Raw genomic sequence first — 21,752 nt, forward strand, 5'->3', positions numbered from 1 at the left:
TCATTGATTTAATGAATTATTAATGAACAATTCAGCTTTTATTCCATGTCCAAAATAATTGTATTCGATGTTGCCGGTTGCAGGTAGATAAGGAAATTTGGACAACAAACTTTGATCGTCGGGGATAAACCGATATAGTTTTTAATATCAACAAAATTACCTTCAAGTGATGTCATATGTCGTTAATAAATAGACTGCATTAATAAGAATATTTGTTTAAAGTTTAAGTAGTTTCTATTCAAATAATCGTTGAGAAATTTACACCCAGTTCTTGATTTTCATGGCATTTTTATGGAAATTAAAAATTTAATATTTTTTCCGAGAATATGACACTGGAAAATTACACAGTTACAAAATATTCCTAAATTCTAAGAATATAAACAAACAAAAATCATCAAGAGTATTCTAGAGTTTGGCCGTTTGAGTCTTAAATCTCTTGTGGCTAGATGACAGTCGTCAAGCTAAGTCCATGTTTTAAGCTGGCTTTAAATATACATCTCGACTATATGTGTTCTAACAATGGTAGTCTCTGGAATCGTCTACTCTCTGTAGCAGATCAATTCTAACTGCATATTGGAAGTTTTGTTAGCACTAGATGAGTTTTGGACGTAAATTTATATTGAGAGGTATTGAATTGTATAAAAAGTTATAACAAAATTCAATGCACTGTTCAAAATGGAAACTAATTGAAAAATGGACAATATAGAAAACGAATAAAAACTGCGAAAGTCTGTATATTCCGCTTTCACTACTAAACCGCTGGACCGATTTTGACGAAATCGATACTTTTTTTAAATATGAAAATCATGCAATATTAATGATAGGGTTTGCATGCCTTCCTCCTTATACGTATGATGATAAATCAACTACACTTCAGGTTTACTCACGATGTTTTCCTCAAAACTTCGATGAAAACCACTACGCATGGATCAGATTGGTACACAAACAATCTGGCACCTTTCGGTTTACAGGTAATGTAAAACCACTCCATTCATATTGCCAAGAAAATCGATATGTGTGTTTCATTCCGCATAATGACAACGACTCTCAGACACGAGGAATACGACTGTGAAGATTCTTCAATGCAACATTGCGCATTCAATGCTAAAAGTGGGAGCGTAAATCCAAAAATTTTTGGAATCAACATCAATTATCTAGCTGAATATTTATTTACAGAGAGTGTGGTATCGATCTGGTATCTGCCGCAGGTGCTCTCAATCCGATGACCAGGAGGATTGGATTGGATGTACTGTCCCTGTGCCCGCGTAAATATTCCAGCGGTACAGTCGGAGAAAAAAAATCAACACCATTATGACACAAAGCGTACACTAAGCGTAAAATGTTGTGACAATAAAAAAAAAATCTAAAAATATTGTTTGCGAATTAGATAGGTACATTAACAATGACATAATTTTGTTGATTCATCTATTTTTTAGTCCCGGTATGATATGATGTCATGGCAGTATATATAAAGTGATCTGGTGGTCCAAAGATTAAAATATTTATTTAAGGTTGATATATTAAATATTTGTGCCAGTAGACCTTATTCTCCCATTTATTAAGAGCAAAATGTAAATTACATTTTTATAATTTGTGCAATGTATGTACAAATTAGAAAGTATTAAATTCAAAATTCAAATTCAAATTCAAAATTCAAATCATTTATTCAGAAATTAGACCTTCACAGGCACTTTTTCTCGTCAATCTTTAAATTTATAGTTATTTCTCACAAGCTAGAAACTACTGGCATTTCGGAACGACCACTGCTGAGAAGAAATGCCGAAAGAAACTCATTTGAACAGTGTTGGTCCCTATCATGCCAGATCGGCTTACCATTATTGTTTCTTACAAAAAATTTTTTTTTTTCTTTTCTTTCTAATAATATATAAAAGTACATAATGTACATAGTCAAAAGGTATATCAAAACAGGTTATGATTGTGATCCGAGTGCTGATTATAATATATATATATATGTATATATATATATATATATATATATATATATATATATATATATATGTATATATATATATATATATATATATATATATATATATATATATATATATATATATATCGATGTGAAACACAATTAACTTACATGAAAATATATGAGAAACGAGATGACCAGTTCCCTCTGGCAGCACCCGTTCACGAGTTGACGCATGGGACAGCCATCGCGTAGCTCAACCATAATAGAGGGAACCTCACGACCCGGCCCACGACGCCACCACCAGATTGACCATTTGAGTGAGCATGACACACTCGATTCCCATGACTTCATAATTACAATTCTTATTCGTCGAAATAGAAGTATAATTCAGACACTTGAAGATCACAAATCACGTACATGTTTTACAAATAAAATTTAAATGCCATACGAATTATTATAACAAAATTCAAAATTGTGAATAAAATAATAAAAAACAGTAAAATAAAAATTAGGAGATCATGTGTGGAGTGGCAAAGTTGTCGGGAGGATCCAAGCGTTTTTATCAGTCAAATAGGCGTTAATTGTGTAATACGCTTTATCCATTAAATTTTTCTTAACATAAATTTTAAAATTTTTCATTGGCAGATTAATAGCCTCTGCAGGGAGTTTATTGAATAATTTTACACTTTGACCCACGAAAGACCGCCGAACCTTTTTAAGCCTGAATCTATTCATACAAAGTTTGTGCTTATTTCTAGCGTTTACACTATTTACTTCGTTTAATTTTTTATATAAATGTAAATTTGATTTGACAAAAATAAGCACATCAAAGATATACTGACATACCACAGTGAGGATGTTAATTGATTTGAAGAGTTCTTGAAGAGAATCTCGAGGTTTTAACCCATAAATAAAACGGATAGCTCTTTTCTGTAATACAAAAATTTTTCCTATGTCAGCTGCATTACCCCAAACTAATAGTCCGTAGGACATAATGCTATGAAAGTAGCTGAAATACACAAGTCTAGCTGTATCTATGTTCGTACACTGTCTGATCCTTCTCACTGCAAAAGCTGCCGTACTAAGTTTTTTGGCCGTGATTTCAATATGTTTATCCCACTTTAATTTGTCGTCCACAGTAATGCCCAGGAATTTAGTACTATGTACCCATTCCAGAGCTTTACCATTTACTGTTAAAGGTATAACATTGTGCGAGTTATTTAAGAGAGAAAATTTAATACATTTTGTCTTCTCTGTATTTAGAGCTAAGTTGTTGGTTGTAAACCAGTTAAGCACTACCGACATGCTATTACTTATAAAGTTATAGTTTTCACTTTTTCTATCGACTTTAAATAATAAGGATGTATCGTCTGCAAATAGAACTACTTCGCATAAATGTTGGGCAAGGCATGGGAGGTCGTTAATATAAATCAAAAATAAAAAGGGACCGATAATGGAGCCTTGAGGTACGCCTATGTGAACAGGTGCACTATCGGAAATTGTTTTGTTAATTTCTACTCTCTGTGTTCTATTATCTAGGTAAGACGAAAGAACACTAAGAGCCGCGCCAGTGACACCATAATGTTGAAGTTTATTTTTGAGTATATTATGATCTACACAGTCAAAAGCTTTCGATAAGTCACAGAAAATACCTACGACATCTTGCTTGGATTCCCAAGCTTCATTAATTATTTCGACTAAAGTGGCTGCTGCATCAGTAGTTGAACGACCTTTGGTGAAACCGTATTGACGATTATGTAAAATTTTATTTATATTAAAATACGACACAAGTTGACTGAAAATAATTTTTTCAAATATTTTACTTAGAGTGGGTAATATAGAAATAGGTCTATAGTTTGTGGGATCATGTTTAACGCCTTGTTTAAATAGAGGAATTACTTTACTTATTTTCATTAAGTCTGGGAACACGCCTTCAGATATACATTTATTGAATATTATGGTTAGGTGAGGAGCAATCAGGTCAATAATGCTGCTCAATACTGAGACGGAAAACCCCCACAGGTCCTCAGTGTTTTTAACATTTAGGGCTTTAAAAGCAGATATAATTTCATCTGGTGTAATATGTCTGAATGTAAAAGTGGACTTAGGGTCCGGAGCATTTCTTTTTAATAGATCATCTGCCGCATAGGAGCAAGAGAAAAGGGATCCTGTGATATTCTTAGAAATGTTGGAAAAGAAATTATTAAATTCGTTGGAAACTTCGTCATCTGCACTTATGGTTTTACCGTCAAGTTTTAATACAAAATTTACGTCGCGCGTGTTAATTTTACCAGTCTCCTTATTTATGATGGACCAGGCGGTCTTTATCTTATCACTCGAATTTTTTATTTTATTAGTTAAATACAAAGATTTCGCGACAGAACATACTTTTTTAAAAGTTTTAGAATAGCGTTTAACATATGTTATGAATTCCGCATTAAGATTGTACTGTTTTTGGCCATAAAGTTCATAAAGTCTGTTTCTACTAATATAGATACCGTTTGAGGCCCAATCACAAAAGTTAAGTTTATCTTTCTTGATGAAAGTTTTGATAGGAAAAGATTTTTTGAATTCTTTTTCTACTATATTGAACACCTCATTGTATTGGTCATTCGGGTTTTTTGTGAGGTCTACATCTGGCAATTTGTTATAAACGGATTCGCGAAAACGTATTTTACGTTGCTTAGTTAGAGGCCTACAAGTTACAGGAGCGGTGCTTAGGTCAGACTCTCCGTCACGTATAAGTGATACCTGTTGACCCAGGTGGTCAGACCCCAGACAGGCGAACAGTTTTTGATTATAAACAGCGCAATCGCAGAAAACGTTATCTATACATCTGGCTGAGGTCGAGGTTATTCTAGTGGGTTCAAAGAATGTGTGCTTTAAGTTAAATGAGTCTAGTAGATTTTTAAATCCATTGGTTTCCGAACATGAAACTAAAATGTCTATATTAAAATCACCGCATAAAATTATATGCTTATTGTTAGATGTAACTCGCCTGAGTGCTTCCTCCAAAACGTCTAAAAGAGTTTCGCAACAAGCTGATGGAGGTCTATAAGCAGAAATAATAATATATTTATCCAACTCCACACAAGAAAGTTCTATAGTACATTCAACTGATAGACTTACTATGTCTTTCCTTTCTTTATACTTATAACTCTTATTTAATAGTATTAATGATCCTCCGTGTTCGGCATTTTGTCTTACAAATGCACTTGCTAATATATACTTATCGGGAAAATTTAATTTAATTTCATTTCTAAAAAAGTGTTCAGTTACACAGAAAATATCAATACTATTATTTTCTAAATATAAACAAACTTCATTGAATTTGCTGGTGAAGCCCTGGATATTTTGATGTATAAGATTTAAATAGGAGGGCTTCACCGCTGTCTTATTATCTAGTTTAAAACTAAATTATTAGTACTTGTACTAATATTTGGTAATTTCGTTATATCGGCTATAACGGGTCTATAAATATTAAATGCTAAGAGTTTAGCAATGGTCAGCTTAAATCTATAAGATAGGTACACAGTACCATTGTTATATATGCAATTATTTATATATTTATTCAGGTCCAAAATGTATAATTTTTTAAATTTCCAAGTCAAGTTGTATATACATGTATTTATGGAGTGTATATACTTATTATTAGAGATATTTTTAGTAAAAGGAAATAGACTAAATATTATCTGACCAACACCCGAGTTCTCTATTTCAGATAAAATATCAATGCAATTTGTAATGTCTAAACGGGAGACATTTGAGGCATTACCTATAGTTAATATTAATGTGGTATTACTGTCTATTTTTTCACATTTTATTCTAGACATAATTTGAGAAATATGAGCTCCTGGCATACATATATTGCTAACACTTTGTGTAGTGTAATTTGACACCAACGGACCTAAGTTAATGCCCAATTCATCTGAGTAAATAATCGTTCTTGGGGTCTTACAGTCAATAGGATCTGACCTAACCGAAGAACTAGAATTAGTAATGATGGTCGAGTCTATCTGAGAAGCTTCCAGGGACGCCTGTATAGGGGGCGAAGTCTCTGGAAGCAACTCAGACTCTGTCATGATTGAGGCTGCTGCACTAGCAGTATTGTCAGTTAAGGACGCTTCCACAGCCTGCTTTTCAGTGGCCCAACTACATTTACACAAATTTTTTTCTTCTATTAACTTGTGTACAGCCTGATTATATTCCTTGATGGTATTCTTTGAAAGCTCATATCTGCTAGATATTGACTGTAACTCGGATTGCAAAGAACATATTTTATCTTGTAATTCTTTTATAACTTTCTTATTACATTTGATAATATCTTGACAAGACATTAATTGTACTTTTAAGTCTAGTTTTTGCTGCCTAATAGGTATATCTTTAACAATGTTTTTTTGTTTTTTAACAATGTTTTCAGATTTCTTAATAAATTTACTTAACTTAACATACTTTTTAATTTTGTTGGAGCCTGAAAGAGAAGCACGTTTGTTGCTAGATGTGGGTGTGGCAGTAAGATCTATTGTGGGGACAATACTATTATCAGCTAAGAGATCTAAATTGGAATCTACAGTTTGATTATTCCCGGACTGAACACGATCGCTTCCCATCTCCTCGTACAAAGCTGAGGTGTTGACGAAAGCGGCCAGCTGTTTCTCGGCCTGGAGTGACTTAATATCTTCTTTCGCTTCAGCCAGTTGTTTTTCTAGGAACGAAGTTCGCTCCAGGTTGACTTCATATGTCTCCCGACAATGGTTTGAAGAAGCAATGATATTCTGAAGGTGTGTGCGCTCTGCATAGACCTCTTCAATGCGACTTTCCATTGCTGAAACTTGGTTCTTCAGCACCGAGTTCCTCTGGAGCAGGTGTTGGAACTGATCAGCTGATTCATCGTTCTCCTGCCTAAGCATAATACATTCTGCCTGACATTTTTTTAATTCGAGGAGTGTGGCTTGGAGCTTAGCGTCGAGTTCAGTTGCTTTGCGGGTCTGTGCCATTTTAGCTGAAATCGAATTGAATATTTTAGTTTAATCAGATAACTACGTTTTTGAAGGCTGGGTTAAAACAAAGATTTTTTTTTTTATGATAAGTAGAATAAGTTAAGGCTATTTCAGTGATATAAACAATGAAAGATGAAGTGGTTATGTTTACATTCAAAGATGAGTGGTCAGATTCTGTCAATAACTACTAATTAAAGTAATTATATGAATACCTACTAATAAACTTTTTGTGATTTAAATTAACTACTGTATTAGGATAGATAGATAGATTATATTTGGATATATTTTGTTTAGATATATTTGGCCTCAGAATCCAGTCAGCAAGTTCACTTGCAAATCAACAAGTGAAGCGTGACTAATACTAAAGCTAGTGTTTGTTTTTTTTTTTTTATCAATATAACTGTTGCAATTTATGAATATTTATTAGAAGAATATGCAAGTAGCATTAAGAGCAGATCATCAACTCCACTTCCAGATAGACAAGCGAAGAGAGAAATCAGATAATGCCAATTTACGTCAGGATGTTGTTAAAAACAATCTTGGTGATTTGATTTACGGATTTATTACAATTTTTTACAATTTATTACAATACGGATTTATTACAATTTTCCATTACACAATCGTTACATGTCTGTCTGTTCGCGGTAAACACTAAAGCCCCTATTTTCATGCGATTTTCACCAATAAATAGAGTGATTCCTGGTTTAGGTGTATAATTTACTATGTTTTTACCCGAGCGAATCCGGGACGGGTCGCTCGTATAGTCTGAATCGAAAATGGTGCCACCAAGATCCGTTTAATCAAATGCGACCACATTGTATAAAGAGAAAACTCATTATAGTTTTTACAATGCTTGAAAGTATTAACTTTGTACTAAATGTTTTTTCTTTAGATTTTTTTAATTAACATATTGGACGGTTAAGAGGTACAGGCCATTTTGAGTTGGTGGGTAATTGGGTAGATGATAAGGTCAGAAAATTGTAAAAAATATATATTCTCTAAATAAAATAGATATATTAAAGATCATTGTGATAATTCACAGACTGTAACAATGGCGCCAGATCATTATACAATTTTGAAGTTGGTTGGAAAATCAATTTAAACAAATAATAAAAAAAAACTCAGTTATCATAAATAACTACAACTTTTATCTTCTTCTTTCTTCTTCTTTATAAAGGAAGTCTTCATCATAATCGCAATAATTAAGGTAGCTAAGATACTACTCTATCGTGACGTCACGTTAGAGTATAGTTAAGTATGAAGCATTTCGACGAGTTTGGACTGTGTGATTTTATTTTTGTCATGTCGTCATAAAATTACTGTGATTATGAGTAATTATTATTTTATCACAGAATTTTTTCACTGAAGTTTCTAATAATGCAAGGGCCTTCGAACAGTTACCAAAATAAAAATTAGTCATCTACCTCTTCTATACCAAAAGTTATAAATAAATAAATAAATAGAAATAGCACATAAAAACTCAACATTTGGAAGCCTTTGTTTCGACTGTACAAATTGGTAGTTATGAATTTCAGTTGGAATTTCCAGCAATATAACGCAGCTTCGGTGAAAAAGGATAACAAACATATTCGTGGGACTGTACTATGAAAAAATGGCAGTCATTGGGAGCGCGTGGGAAATAACGCTGGGGAACTTTCTCGTATGCATTCAATGCAACGACGTCAATTATACTTACATACTGAACTAAACGTTATCGGTATTTGATGAATGAAAATTCTTTATTCAGGTGACCTAGCCTCTTTACTATGTTAGTACACATCTCCTATAATAGTAAAAAAATAATACTTTAAAATCAATTATTGTACAGACATTCTTGCACGTTTCCATATAGCATACAATAGAAACGAAATATTCTTTATTTATTTGTATTTTTTTTTTTCATATGTATCAGTGCTGAGCAAAGGCATTTTGTTTTTCATGTTTCACACATTAAAGACAAAATTAGTGACGAAACTTTCACAAATTTGTTGCCAAACACACTTCAAATTTCGTTTTATGTCATGTCATGAAATGTATGTTGCTAATAAAATAATATTTTTAGAGTGCAACATGTATAAAAATTATCCGTTTATGCCTAACTTCTCAATATTCTTTTTTCTTTCCTCGGGAACATGGTATAAGGAGGAAGATATTTCAATTCCAGACTGGCAATCAAAATTTTCAACTATTTCTCTCTTCCTTAAAGGTTTCTTCCTCAACCTTTAAGCGTCGGAGCTCAAGATCCGCTTTCTTACATTTTCAACTCCATTTTGCAAGGTTATCGGCATCCCTAGTTGTCAGACCATTGGCACGCATATCATCCAGTCTAGGATATTGTGACATTACATGTCAGTTGACAAAAGTAAGTAATCACGTTATGGCTGAGTTTTAACGCAACCTACGATTTTCCACGTCGCTTTAAATGATTGTCCTCTTTGTTGTGCTTATGTTTTAAACAATTCCAACATTTTTGTATTAATGTTATTTCGAAATTATTGTATATACTCTGGCAACTTTTTGTTTTGTTACTGGATCTTGTACTTTTCAATTTATTATTGCTTACATGTACGTATCAGTAAGGTGAGTAGGTACACGTTTTAGTATATCGCGAAATTAGGACCATCTTATTATGAGAATTTATTCAGATAAGAATAAAAGTATTTAAGTACAACTAAAAGTGTACTAGGAGACAATAATAAGTTAAAATTAAAACTAAATTTTAAATACTAAATTAATTTAAATTAAAAAATTGGAAAAAAGAGGAAAGTAAACACTTATAAAATTTCGCCTGTGATTTCACATCCGCCTGTCTGACGGTTACGCTCCTTGGAAATACTATTGTTGCCTATAAGGTACCTAGGTAATGTGTACCTTTGTCACTTCATACGATATCTAGTCTAGTCTAGAGTAGCCCAATTCTAGGGCGGAACCACACGCCACAACTAATTTTGTACTGCATAAATGTTTTATAATATACTAGTATGTACTCAAAATGTCTACTAAAAATCGTTGATAATCTTGAAATTAAAACAATTAAGTTTTTTCAAATACCTTTTATTATTTACATTTCCAATTACGACTAGAGAAAGAAATTGAACAAATCTTTGGAATTACACTGGAAAAAAACAAGTATTTCAATTTAATTAACATGTAAAATGTAATTTATTTCCATAATGATTTTTCCTGTAAAAAAAATTAACGATGTTTTCTCCAGAGAACAATAGCTTCGCCGGGTAAATATCAAACAAATAATGGAGACATAATTAAAATTTCCATGTTTTCTTGTGATTGTTGATGTTTTGGGGTTCCACGTTTCCTGTTAACAATGTTATTATCTAGACCTGAGACATCTTGGATAACGTATTCTATATTTTTTCATTACAAACATCAGGTCATGATTTTACGTATATGACTTTAATTTATACTTTACAAATAACGATACTGTAAATATAAAAAAAAATACAAATAGCTATTTATTTGGCTTATAATGTTTTAGAAACGAAACGGAAATTATGAATGACGTACGTTTTCTGTAAACTATAAATTAGAGTCAATAAGTAGGTAGTCGACGATCAAAATAATATTATATAAAAATTTACAAAATAACCACTAAAAATATATGAAAATTTACAAAATAAATATACCTGAACATAAAAATATTTGTGTAACTCCATATAAGGTGTGTTTAAATTTACAATTATTTTCATATTATTATATGTAAACTTATTAATATTTACAACTGATCACACCTATGGAAACAACCAGTATGAGTTATTTAAAAGTAAGTTTTACAAGAATATCAACCAACTTATTTTCTCAACTAATCCTTTGTCGTAACAGACATAATAATTGGGCAATAGAGATGAGTATTGGCGTTGACTTCATGAAGTGACCTGCAAAATAAGTTATGTACTAAGTAGGTATATATATTATATAGTAGCTATACAGTTAACACTTTTCGGTAAATTTTACTATTTTGTTTTCATATAGTTTTTGACGTCTTTAAATTGAATTAATTGGTCTGTACTATATGAGTAAGAGATTTTTTTTTTGTTTATAAAATCTCTAGTCTTTGCCTACCATAAAATCCTTAGACTTTACGTACCATAAAGGCGTGACAAAATTGTATTTTTTTTTGGAAATAACATTTTATAATGTTTTTTTTTAATAGCTATAACATGTCCCAATGCTGGGCAATAGCCTCTCTCTCTCTTTCCACGCGTCCCTTTCATTGGTCTTACCATCCAATGTCTGTCGAATGCCCTAAGCTCATCAATGTATTCGTATTCTGTATCCGTAAATGTAATTTGTAAATAAAATTTATTTATTCTCTAAATTATCGACTTTTGGATAACGTGTTTGAAGCAACGTGTAAGCATATGGTCTTCTAAAAACCCGCACACTATAATATAAATAATCAGTATGTATTTGATCTCAATTTATTACATAAACAAATATAGTAGAACAAAACGCTTATTTACTCGTAAATTTAAAAAAAGTTATAAATCCATACCTGTATCTTTTTCTAATTGTGTATATCTTGAACTTGGTTCTTCTGTTGTAGTCGGTAGTGGATCTGAGAAAATAAATTAATAACCAAATCAATGCAAAAAACCAGTTATTTTACAAAAAAAGTTTTTTTTTTTTTACGAAAATCTATTTTTGAAGCAAACTTTATTGTCAGTGAATATAAAAACGTGTCATGTACAGGCATGATTTTTATACTGTTAATCTCATTAAGTTATCATATGTTTTATTTACAAATTTATGTTCACAATTCGCCTTGTTACAAGAATTTTTATTTCAGATTCAATGTTAACAAATTTTATTTAAAAAAAAATTATTTTCAAATGGAACATTTGGACGTTAATGCGTGAGGCATCAAGAAAATTTACATCCAAACTAATCGACTCGATGAAATACCTCTGGGCAATGAAAATGGTTTCGGTCGGAATATGAAAATCGACCACATTACGTTCCGATCCCTGGAGAAATTTGCCATCTTGGCATAAATTAACCATGGGAATATTTAGTATATCAATGAATAAATTTATTTCGCTGTTAGCCTTTTGCTAGGAACTCGTAAAACCCGAATAAATTTTACCGTTGTTTATTTTGAAAGGTATGAAATCTATTAAAACATTATCAATTTCTTGAGCACATAGAATCGCGGTAGTCAGTTCCTAGTACCCGGAAAATAAATATCTTCATATTCGTATTCCTCATGGCTGAAGCACAACACAAACAACAACTTTCTTCGCATTAGTAATGGAGTGGTTTGCCATTGCCTTCTACATTTCATGCACAAGTTGATGATCAACCAGTGCGTCGGTTTCCTCATGATGTTTTCTTTCACCGGAAGCAAGTGGTGGTCGATGAAAACTACTATACATGACTCAGATTGGTATACAAACTCATTTGACACGAGTAGGATTCGAACCTGTGGATCCATAGGCCCATACCTTTCGATCCATAGGCGGGCGTCATAACCATTTCCTTATTTTTTATTTTTGAAGTGGTGGTGGCGTTATCGCTTCAAATATAAACTATAAGAGTATATTTATTAACGTATTATTTTTTGTTCGAACCTTTTATTTAACTTGCAATGTAACTTTGTCACTGTCCCTATGTCCCTATGTCTATCCTGTCCATATGTCTGGTGGAATCTTGCAACTCAATTTAGAAACAGATATCTTCAACCAATTGAGCTAAAATTTTCTACACACGTTTAATTTGGATGACAATATATTATTACGATAAGCTTGACACTGATGGTGCACTCAGGATCTCTCTGACAACAATAAAAAAATATTTTTTGTAAAAAAAAAAATCTATTAGAGTGACAGCTAATATTCAAATTCAAATTTCTTTATTTTCTTAAATTCAGGATTATTTAGTAAGCAGCTGTATTTCGCATTTTTTTTTATCGAATATTTCAGTTTCTTAACTTTAACTTGATTTTTAACACTACACAAAACAGAATACTATAAAGGAGAAAAAAATGTCTAATGGGTTTTGCACCATAGCAGCGCAAAAGCAGATGCTTTTTCAATTGAATTTTAATTTTTTGATGTCCCCATCAAGGGTAAACTCAAAAAATCAAAATTCTTCTCATAGTAACCTGGTATTCCAGCTATTACCATGCTCCTAAAGACTACTTCGAGTTTCGCAACTCCCGTAAGAGATAAAGACGTGCTAACATATCTGTATTTCACAATGAAGTACCTACCTCTATAAAATATCTCCCTCTTCCTACTGAAGTAGTTGGCCAGCGGGACTTGCATGTCACACAGGATCTCCACAGTGGGAGGCAGGGCGTTGATCTTTACAAACGTGCTGGTCACCGCTGTGTAGCGGTCGTTGATCAGGGTGGTGGATGCTTTGGCGCTCAGCAACCTGGGAGATAAGTATCACGTTTAATTTTAGTGTTTTTACACTTGCGCTTTGAACACATATGTACATACATGTACGGGAAATGTTAGATTAGATGATACATTAGATGTCGGTAGATAGTCGTAAAAGTAATGTCAGATGATTTATTTTCAGCCTGGAAACCAAAATAGGACAAAACCAGTATCATACGTTAGAAGTGTAATCGAGTGACAACCCAATTTTAAACACATAAAAAAAAAACGGATTGCACTCCGGGAGTGCCAGCAGAAGTGAAAACTTGAATATTAACGTTGTGCATTTTTTATGTCTTACGAATTTTCGATCAGGTCACGTGTCTCGACGCGAGTTTAACATTTTTTACCCATCACAAAAAGTGCACAACGCCGCTAAAGAAGTTTTCACTTCAAAAATCCACGCAGTGTATTTGTAAAATGGACTTGCTTGTGACCTATCAAACCTTTGTGCTCAACCAAAGCTCATACAAATTTACGCCGCGTATATTGCATGTGCTTTTTGCGAGCTTTATAAAGCGCCATTCCCGTGAGATCGAACGCAATTTAATCTGCGATACACAGAGGACTAAAGTCTTTTTCGAAATGGTCCGCGTTTTATCTCAACGTAAATTGTCTCTTACTCATATCAGAGTATTTTTTCCTTACATTGCGTGGTTCTGGACATCAGGGCTACAACGTCACGAACCAGACGACAGCGTAAAAATATCATAAAATTTTCAAGATTTCGATTTGATTTGACATTCTGGCATCTGCTTGATCTCAATGTGTCTTGAGAATTCTATTGGTTGAATATCATACATATATACAAACAATAATTTATCCCTTAATCGTCGCATCGAACGCTATCCACGAGGGGATACTCCATATACTAGTCCTACTCCAGACTTAGACTGTTAATTATCCGATAATCAAAGCGTGTAATCACACACCTTGATTGAGCAATCTGAGCGTGGCGCAACGGGTATCGGAAAGATGCTACATGCTCGGTGTCCCTCTGAAAGGTCGAGTGCGTAGGTAAAACCTAAATCAGAAGATGCACTTTATTTGATCACTAAAGTTTGTAATAATAAAAAAAAATACATTTTATTGTCTTTTGGAGCACCAAAATTAAAATGTATGTATATTTTTTCTTTTTTTGGATAGGGCAACATTTAGCTGTCTTGGTCAGTGCAATAAACGACCGAGTTTCTCCGTAGCTCTTGGTTTTTTATTTAACCAGTCTAATCTATATAGTCCGCTATACAATACTTTTAAACAACGTCTATGAATTTAAGTCTTAAAGGCTTAATTTAAGTCTAATACTACGAAAATGTGTTTGTAAATTATTGGATTGAAAATTTTAAATCCAATGCCCTGGATTTTATAACATATGCGAAATGCCAGATAGTAAACATATATGGATATACGCAATCCAAAGACTCCGGTATACTGATAAGAGTCGAACTGGGCATTTTGAAAATATCCAGCCGTATTCCCAATTGCGATGCAACACGAACACTTTTCCATAAAACACGTAATGAAGAATTTACGGGTAGTGCATCAAATTTAGTAACGTCACTAACGTTTTTATGGTCAAATAACAGTATTAATAATCTAGCTGTGTCATAACAGAATCACAAGCGCTCGGCAAAAAGTAAATTCAGAAGTAAGAAAATGTATAATGTTCTTAAAATCATTTTATCTCTTAAATTAATTTGTGGTCTAACTAGCTGCGCGCCGGGGCCTCGCTCCCGTGGAAATTTCGGGATAAACATTATTATTTACTTATGATTATACCTGATACAGGTAAATGATTCTTACATTTATGTAAAACTAAAAAACTATAGCTTATTTTATGTCGAGTTTTAACGATCCTATCATAATTTATATCGTTACTCAATTAACATATAAATTCCAGCTATATTGGATATCAGAATATTGAGTCATTACTTAAAACATTATAATAACTAGCAAATATTTAATCGTCAAAGATAAATGTGACACGATTGACCTTCCTTCAAACTGAGCCTTCACATGGTAGCTAAATAAATTTCCCTTATATTATTTTATTCACATTTTGAGTGTGAAGGTGTACACTACTTAAATTGTATGGTGAAGTCAGCATTCACCACGAAATTCCAGTAGAGGAATACACATCGAGTTGATACATTTTTCCATCTTGCATCATGTGTTCTTAGTACTAATTTCGACTGCAACGCCCGGAAGAACGTACTTTAAATTTTAATATTCGGCTGTGATTTTATTGAACGCAAAGTGCCTGTCTGCCAACCACTTTTTAGAAAATATTGTTATCAATTTGTAGAGCTAAGAGTCAAGACTCTTCTTATCCCCCATCCACGTTATGGTAAGATGAATCCCTTAGCCACCTTATACGACATCCACGGAAGATAAGTGAGAGTATACTGGGTGTAAAACACATACCACACACACAATGTTGGTAACATTAAAATACTTAAAAGAAGACCAATTAAACATAGAAGAGTTTAAACAAATCTATCGATCGTCGATACATGATGAATTCCTCAGTGAATCACAATTGCATTAATCTTAATAGCGAGATGGAGCACTACAAACTTCTGAATTCCGGTTGTGAATAATATCACTAGCTTTGGCGTTCCAGAAATGTGGAATACAGGGGAGCTCACTGTGTCTTCAATTTATATTTTGTGATCTTATCGGTGATTCGTGATGTAATAGCTGCTGCTATTATAACAACTTCTGTTTATATAGCTGAGGAAAATAAGATGTTTGTAACATCACTGCACCTTCTTTTCTATAATATCAATATGTCATAACGTATCATAAAAGTACTTTTTGACTTCTCTCTCGTAATCTCAATCAAGACAGATACTTAGCAATAATTTGAACTTATACAAATTAAGATCAGATTTTGTCACACTTCTCTTATATGATCATTATTAGCAGCCGTATTATGATAGTTTGCAAGTTTCCGTACAATGATTGTAAGAAGTAAGACTTCCAAGCGACCAGCGACGTAATTCAGCCCTGTATATTTCCACGCACCTTACAGTTTCGGACTAAATAATTCGGCTGCCTCGTGAAAGTTCGGCTAACGACCCGGACATACCCGAACACTGATGCACGAACATTGGAATTTAGATTAAGTTTGTCGCATTGGTAGTGCATACAGAATCCAGTGTATTTGGTTAACGGAGACTCTTGATAATAACGTTACATGCCAATTTGAATTTGGCTATTCGACTGGCTAAAAAATAAATTACTTATATATGTATTTAAAAAATAAAACACGTTAATTAAATATCAGTGTAATTGATCAGTTTTACTAATTACGAGATTTACTATTGTTATTAGATTTACTATTTTATGGTCTCTTAAACTATATCTGGGGGCACAGCAGTGCCCCCGCAAGTCGAGCAAAAAAAAAGGCCCGGCCGTAGCATCCTTTTCTCGAAGCAATTCAGGCTAATTTCGAACCCCTATAACTTCGTTGTGGATAAAACAGGACTAGAAATGTTTTTTGACTGCAAAATCCGTGACGTCACAATACGGTACTGTCATACAAGGCCCGTATATATTTTTGTTTGTGACAATTAGAAAAAATTATCTAATTTGACTAGTTGGAGAATGGCCATTTTGCTGTTTTGTTTGTTTAATTATCTTCTTTTCAACGAAAGTCCTGGTTCCAAATCTTAAAATATTCCCAGCGTTGCAAAAATATATTATAATTATTGATACGATTTTCATATAAACTTTCAACCGCCATTGTTGTAAATAAGGGGTTGCTTTTTGGAAAAAAAGTAGTGTGTAGCACTAGCGCTTTATGTTACAGTTGTAGCAAAGACGTAGCATTTCGTAGCACGTCACCACTCCGATGTAGCTTACATTTAATTTACTACCTTTATCCCCCGAATTTGAAACGAACACGATTTTCATACAAAATTTCACCCCCAATTATAGTCATTAGGATGTTGATGTTTGGAAAAAAAAAGGTATCCTTGTTGTGTCTTTAACTACATGCCAAACCAAATTTCATCAAAATCGTATCAACGGTTTTGCCATGAAAGCAGACAGACTTTCTTATTTACAATATCAGTATGGATGTGACTTAGACTTATTTATCTGTGACTAGATATTGCCCGGGGCTTCGCTCCCGTGGGAATTTTGAGATAAAATATAGCCCATAGCAATCTTGGATAATGTACCTTTCTAATAATGAAAGAATTTTTGAAATCGGTTCGGTAGTTTCGGAGATTACTATACAAACTCACAAAGTCACAAACGCTTTCCTCTTTATAATAATAGTTTCGATTAAAATATCTCGTGTCTAGTTCACCGTCCACAAAAGGTTAAAAATAACACTTGTGATCAAATACAGCTTGTCACATCGGTATTCTGATATGTGTTGTGTTTGGTTCCCTTGTGATTTGACAGCGGTTCGGGCAGCTGTGACGAAATCAATAATAAACATTTGTAAAGTGAATTTGTGATGGAAATCGTATGAAGTTGTGTTTATTTTTGGTTTTTTAACCCCGACGTTAAGAGGGGAGTTATAAGTTTGACGTGTCTGTATATCTGTCCGTGGCACCGTAGCAGCCAAATGACTGAACCGATTTGGATGTAGTCTTTTTTGTATGTTTGCCAATTCTGTGTTCAGCCGTATGGAGACCAGAGAATGAATTTATTAAATTTTTGAGTCTAAATATATCTTATATTGAGAAGAAATAGTACATTATTTAGGGTGTATATTGAGACCCAAGACGTTAGTCGAGGGTCGCAGACACACGAGTTTTGAATCGTACTTTCTTTCAAATGATAAATAATAAATGCTTTATACGACCCCTACCTAAGATTTTCAAATAAAAATTGTAATACAATTTCTAATGATGCTTATTTACAAGATAGTCCGTCAAATATTCACATTAACACTTTTTCGTATTTCTTTTAATAGAACCAAATTTCTGGCATTCTTCATTAAAAATGTGTTAGCAAGTATTAGTATGGAAGTATGTATATATGATACTTTTTATTTTTTTATTTCACTCGGCATGATCTATGGCAAATAGTATGTACCTTAATTGTTGTATGCACTTTGTTTGTTTCAAAAATACAAAAGATCTGTTAATGACCTCTGGTTTTTAAATATAATTCTATTCTTTAAAATGGGAATGGTCTAGTAGCGATTCGTGCGTCCAAATTTTTTGTAAACAACCTCATAGTGATAAAAATGCCAAAACTTTTGTATTTCAAATACACTAGTTGTTGGCCGCGAACACAATATTTTTTTACAAAATGGTGAATATTTCAAAAACGACTTAACCGATTTTGATACCCCACGAACTTAAAAATTCTATTGACAGATCCTACATACCTTTTCAATTTCGTCAAAATTAGACCAACGGTTCGAAAGTTATCGCGTTACGAACAAACAATTGTTTATTTGTTTGTAACGCGATAACTGTTCTCTACATACATACAAAAAATGTATTTTTGCTCCAAGTCGATTTGTAGACGTAAAAAAGTAAATATATAAATTTATTATTTACTAATACCGCCTAAAAGTCCAAAATCAATACGAGTTAGAAATAATCTGAAAGATTGTTTTTAACAAGCAGCTGTCATGTGTCAATATTTGTTCCCATGCTGTGCTATAATTATGTGACTTACTAAACAAGTAAAATTAGAACGTATGCTCAAGATTATGTATTCAAATGACAACTTCAAAATTATATAATGATGAGTTATTAGCAATAGACAGGTTGATTTGATGCGTAACAAGCAAGGAGTTGAAAAGTATTATACGAATATTATCGTGAAAATTACCATTGCCTATCACTATTTATAGTACCTATAAAACAAAGTCGCTTTCCACTGTCTTTCTGTCTTTATGTATGCTTGGATCTTTAAAACTACACAACAGATTTTGACGCGGTTTTTGCCAATATATAGTGTGATTTCTGAAGAAGATTTACGTATATAATATTAAAATATAATCTTCGCTTATATATTATCTTATATATAATGGCTTCGCACGAGTATACCATAGCCGAGATGAGCGGCTAGTGAATTAATAAAATACAGTTCTTCAAGTACATACCTATTACCAGCCAGTATCACAAGTTCGGGCTTCGGGAAAACACCCTCAACGGAACAGATGATATTAAGGAATCCATCGTTCACTCTGTCTTGTATCATGTCGAACCTCTTCTCGGGTACTGAAACAAAAATATTTTAAAACATTAGGTTTATATATCACTAGTTTTTGCCTACAACTTCACATGTGAGTCAAAGTACGTTTCCGTGGGAATTTCAGGATATCCCTTCTTAGTGGGGAGCACTGTACCCTAGTACAGTAACCTACACACCAAATTTCAGCTTTCTACGACTAGTAGTTTCGGCTCTACGTTGTTTGTCAGTCAGTCACTCAGTAACGGAAGAGTTTTATATATATTGATTGACTGATATTTATCTATTGCTAGCGGCCCGTCTCGGCTAAACCTACATTAAATTATACACCTTCCTCTACCTTCCTCATCACACTACTATCTATTTAATAAACCCGCATCAAAACCCTTTGCGTAGTTTTAAAGATCTATTCATACATACGGTCAGACAGAGAGCGGGAAACTTTGTTTTATAATATATAGTTATTCTTAGTACACGCCAAAGCATCTTTTTTCCATTTTTCTTTCGCGGAAGAATATTTTATAGAAATAAGTATTACCTTTGTACTTAGTTCCCTATTTCTAAGTTTTATTTACTCTGTTGTCTTGTGCACATTAATAAATAAAGTCGATTATGAAAAAGACATTGGAATTTAATTTTCTACAAAAATAAACCTATTTAATTTTCCTTTTCGACATTCCTTCATTATAATAGCCTTATGAAGGTCATTGCTATAGATATGGGATATGCTATAAAGGGCCGCTTCATAAAATTAGCTTCAGCTTTAGTTACATACTAGATTTTTCCCGCGGCTTCGCCCGCATCAATTTCCAACGGGGATAGTATATTTTCAGAGATTAAAGATTTATCATTTCTTGCAATATTTCACTTACGATTACATTAGAATACAAGCTTGAAGAGCTTAATTAAATAATGTATTCACTACCACAGAATATAGCTATAGGCAGCCCTCATAATATCATGTTTTTTCAAAAGTTTTGTTAAAGAAATATACATTTTTATCTAAAAAAAAGAATATATCTTGGTTATCTTAATAAGTGAATGAATTGAATGGAATATTAAAGCGTGTAAACATTTAAATCAAAATGACACTTGGACTTTACGTACGTACGTACGTAAAGTAACGCGTTTTAATCAACCAACGAGCATTCTCGTAGAACCGTTCAAGTAGTAACAATATGCTTTGTGAGCTGAGTCGAAACGGAAATTACGTGGAGCAACTTTGCCTACACGTTGGTGGCGCGACTATTGCAGCTGTCTGCATCAGGGATATTTTATAATTTATATATATAAAAGAACAAGAGTTTTAATTTTTTTTTTATCTTTTTTTATTACTAATCAACGCCCAGCCTAAAACCATAGAAGCTATAAACTCGAAATTTGGGCAGTATCTTTAGGGTATTACGTAGTGATGAGATAAGAAAGGAATTTTCAAAATTCTACCCCTAAAGGGGTAAAAATTGGGAGTAAAGTTTGCATGAAAAATAACGAAAATCTTTACTGATCTACTTGAAACTTGGCATAAATGGTATGCAACAAAATTATGAATCCCGTGTTTCAGGATTTCTTAATATTCTACCTTTAGGGTAGCTAAATGAGGGTGAAAATTAGGAGGGATTATTCGTTATTCAATAATCCTATTTAACATTTCATCAACTAGTGATATGAGTAGACAGCTCAGCGGTAAACACCATTGAATTCACGTTGTTACTGTTGATGGTTCGAATCCTGAACTTCAATTATTTTGAATTAAATTTGATTAACTATATGTTGATTTCTGTGAAAGTTTTGTTATGGTTTTACCCGAGCGAAGCTGGGACGGGCTGCTGATACAACATAATTCGACACTTTCTACAATAGATCCACACCATATCTTCCTGTGGAGTGAGTTATACATAGCCTAGAAATTACATCTCTGAAATAACAAAAATTAGATTTTTGGAAAATTATGTCTTTCTCACAAATCAAGTCATTTTAAAGTAGACATAGATCTTCAATATAATTTAACCTATTTCAAATAAATGAAAATAACACAATCTGAGTAAAATCATCGTTAAAGCCATTTTCCTGGTTTAATTTTTACGATTAATACCGTTAATAAATAACATTAAAAAAATCTCTGTCTTTTTCATCTCCGCATTTGCATAAATTTTAGGCTATGATTTTTCAACAAGCCTCTGTTCATTTTTTGAAAAAAAAAGAAAAAATGTTACGGAATTTTCTGGGGTTAACCCATGTACCTATATA

At 32.9% G+C, this 21,752-nt stretch overlaps 1 protein-coding gene across 1 annotated transcript in view; it reads right to left on the bottom strand.

Annotated features, from left to right (window-relative positions):
* Positions 1-9,701: 9,701 nt before the first annotated feature.
* The window catches only part of LOC128669402 (uncharacterized), a 33,371-nt gene continuing 21,320 nt past the window's right edge, over positions 9,702-21,752 (bottom strand). Inside the window, exons 4-7 of the mRNA XM_053744214.2 lie at positions 19,417-19,534; positions 13,163-13,329; positions 11,447-11,509; positions 9,702-10,826 (exon numbers count right to left, since the gene is read on the bottom strand). Of these exons, the coding sequence (XP_053600189.1) occupies positions 10,750-10,826; positions 11,447-11,509; positions 13,163-13,329; positions 19,417-19,534 (425 nt within the window). The 3' untranslated portion in view covers positions 9,702-10,749. The remainder of the gene's footprint in view (positions 10,827-11,446; positions 11,510-13,162; positions 13,330-19,416; positions 19,535-21,752) is intronic.

Source organism: Plodia interpunctella, chromosome 4, assembly GCF_027563975.2.
Source record: "Plodia interpunctella isolate USDA-ARS_2022_Savannah chromosome 4, ilPloInte3.2, whole genome shotgun sequence".
Lineage (NCBI taxonomy): Eukaryota > Metazoa > Arthropoda > Insecta > Lepidoptera > Pyralidae > Plodia > Plodia interpunctella.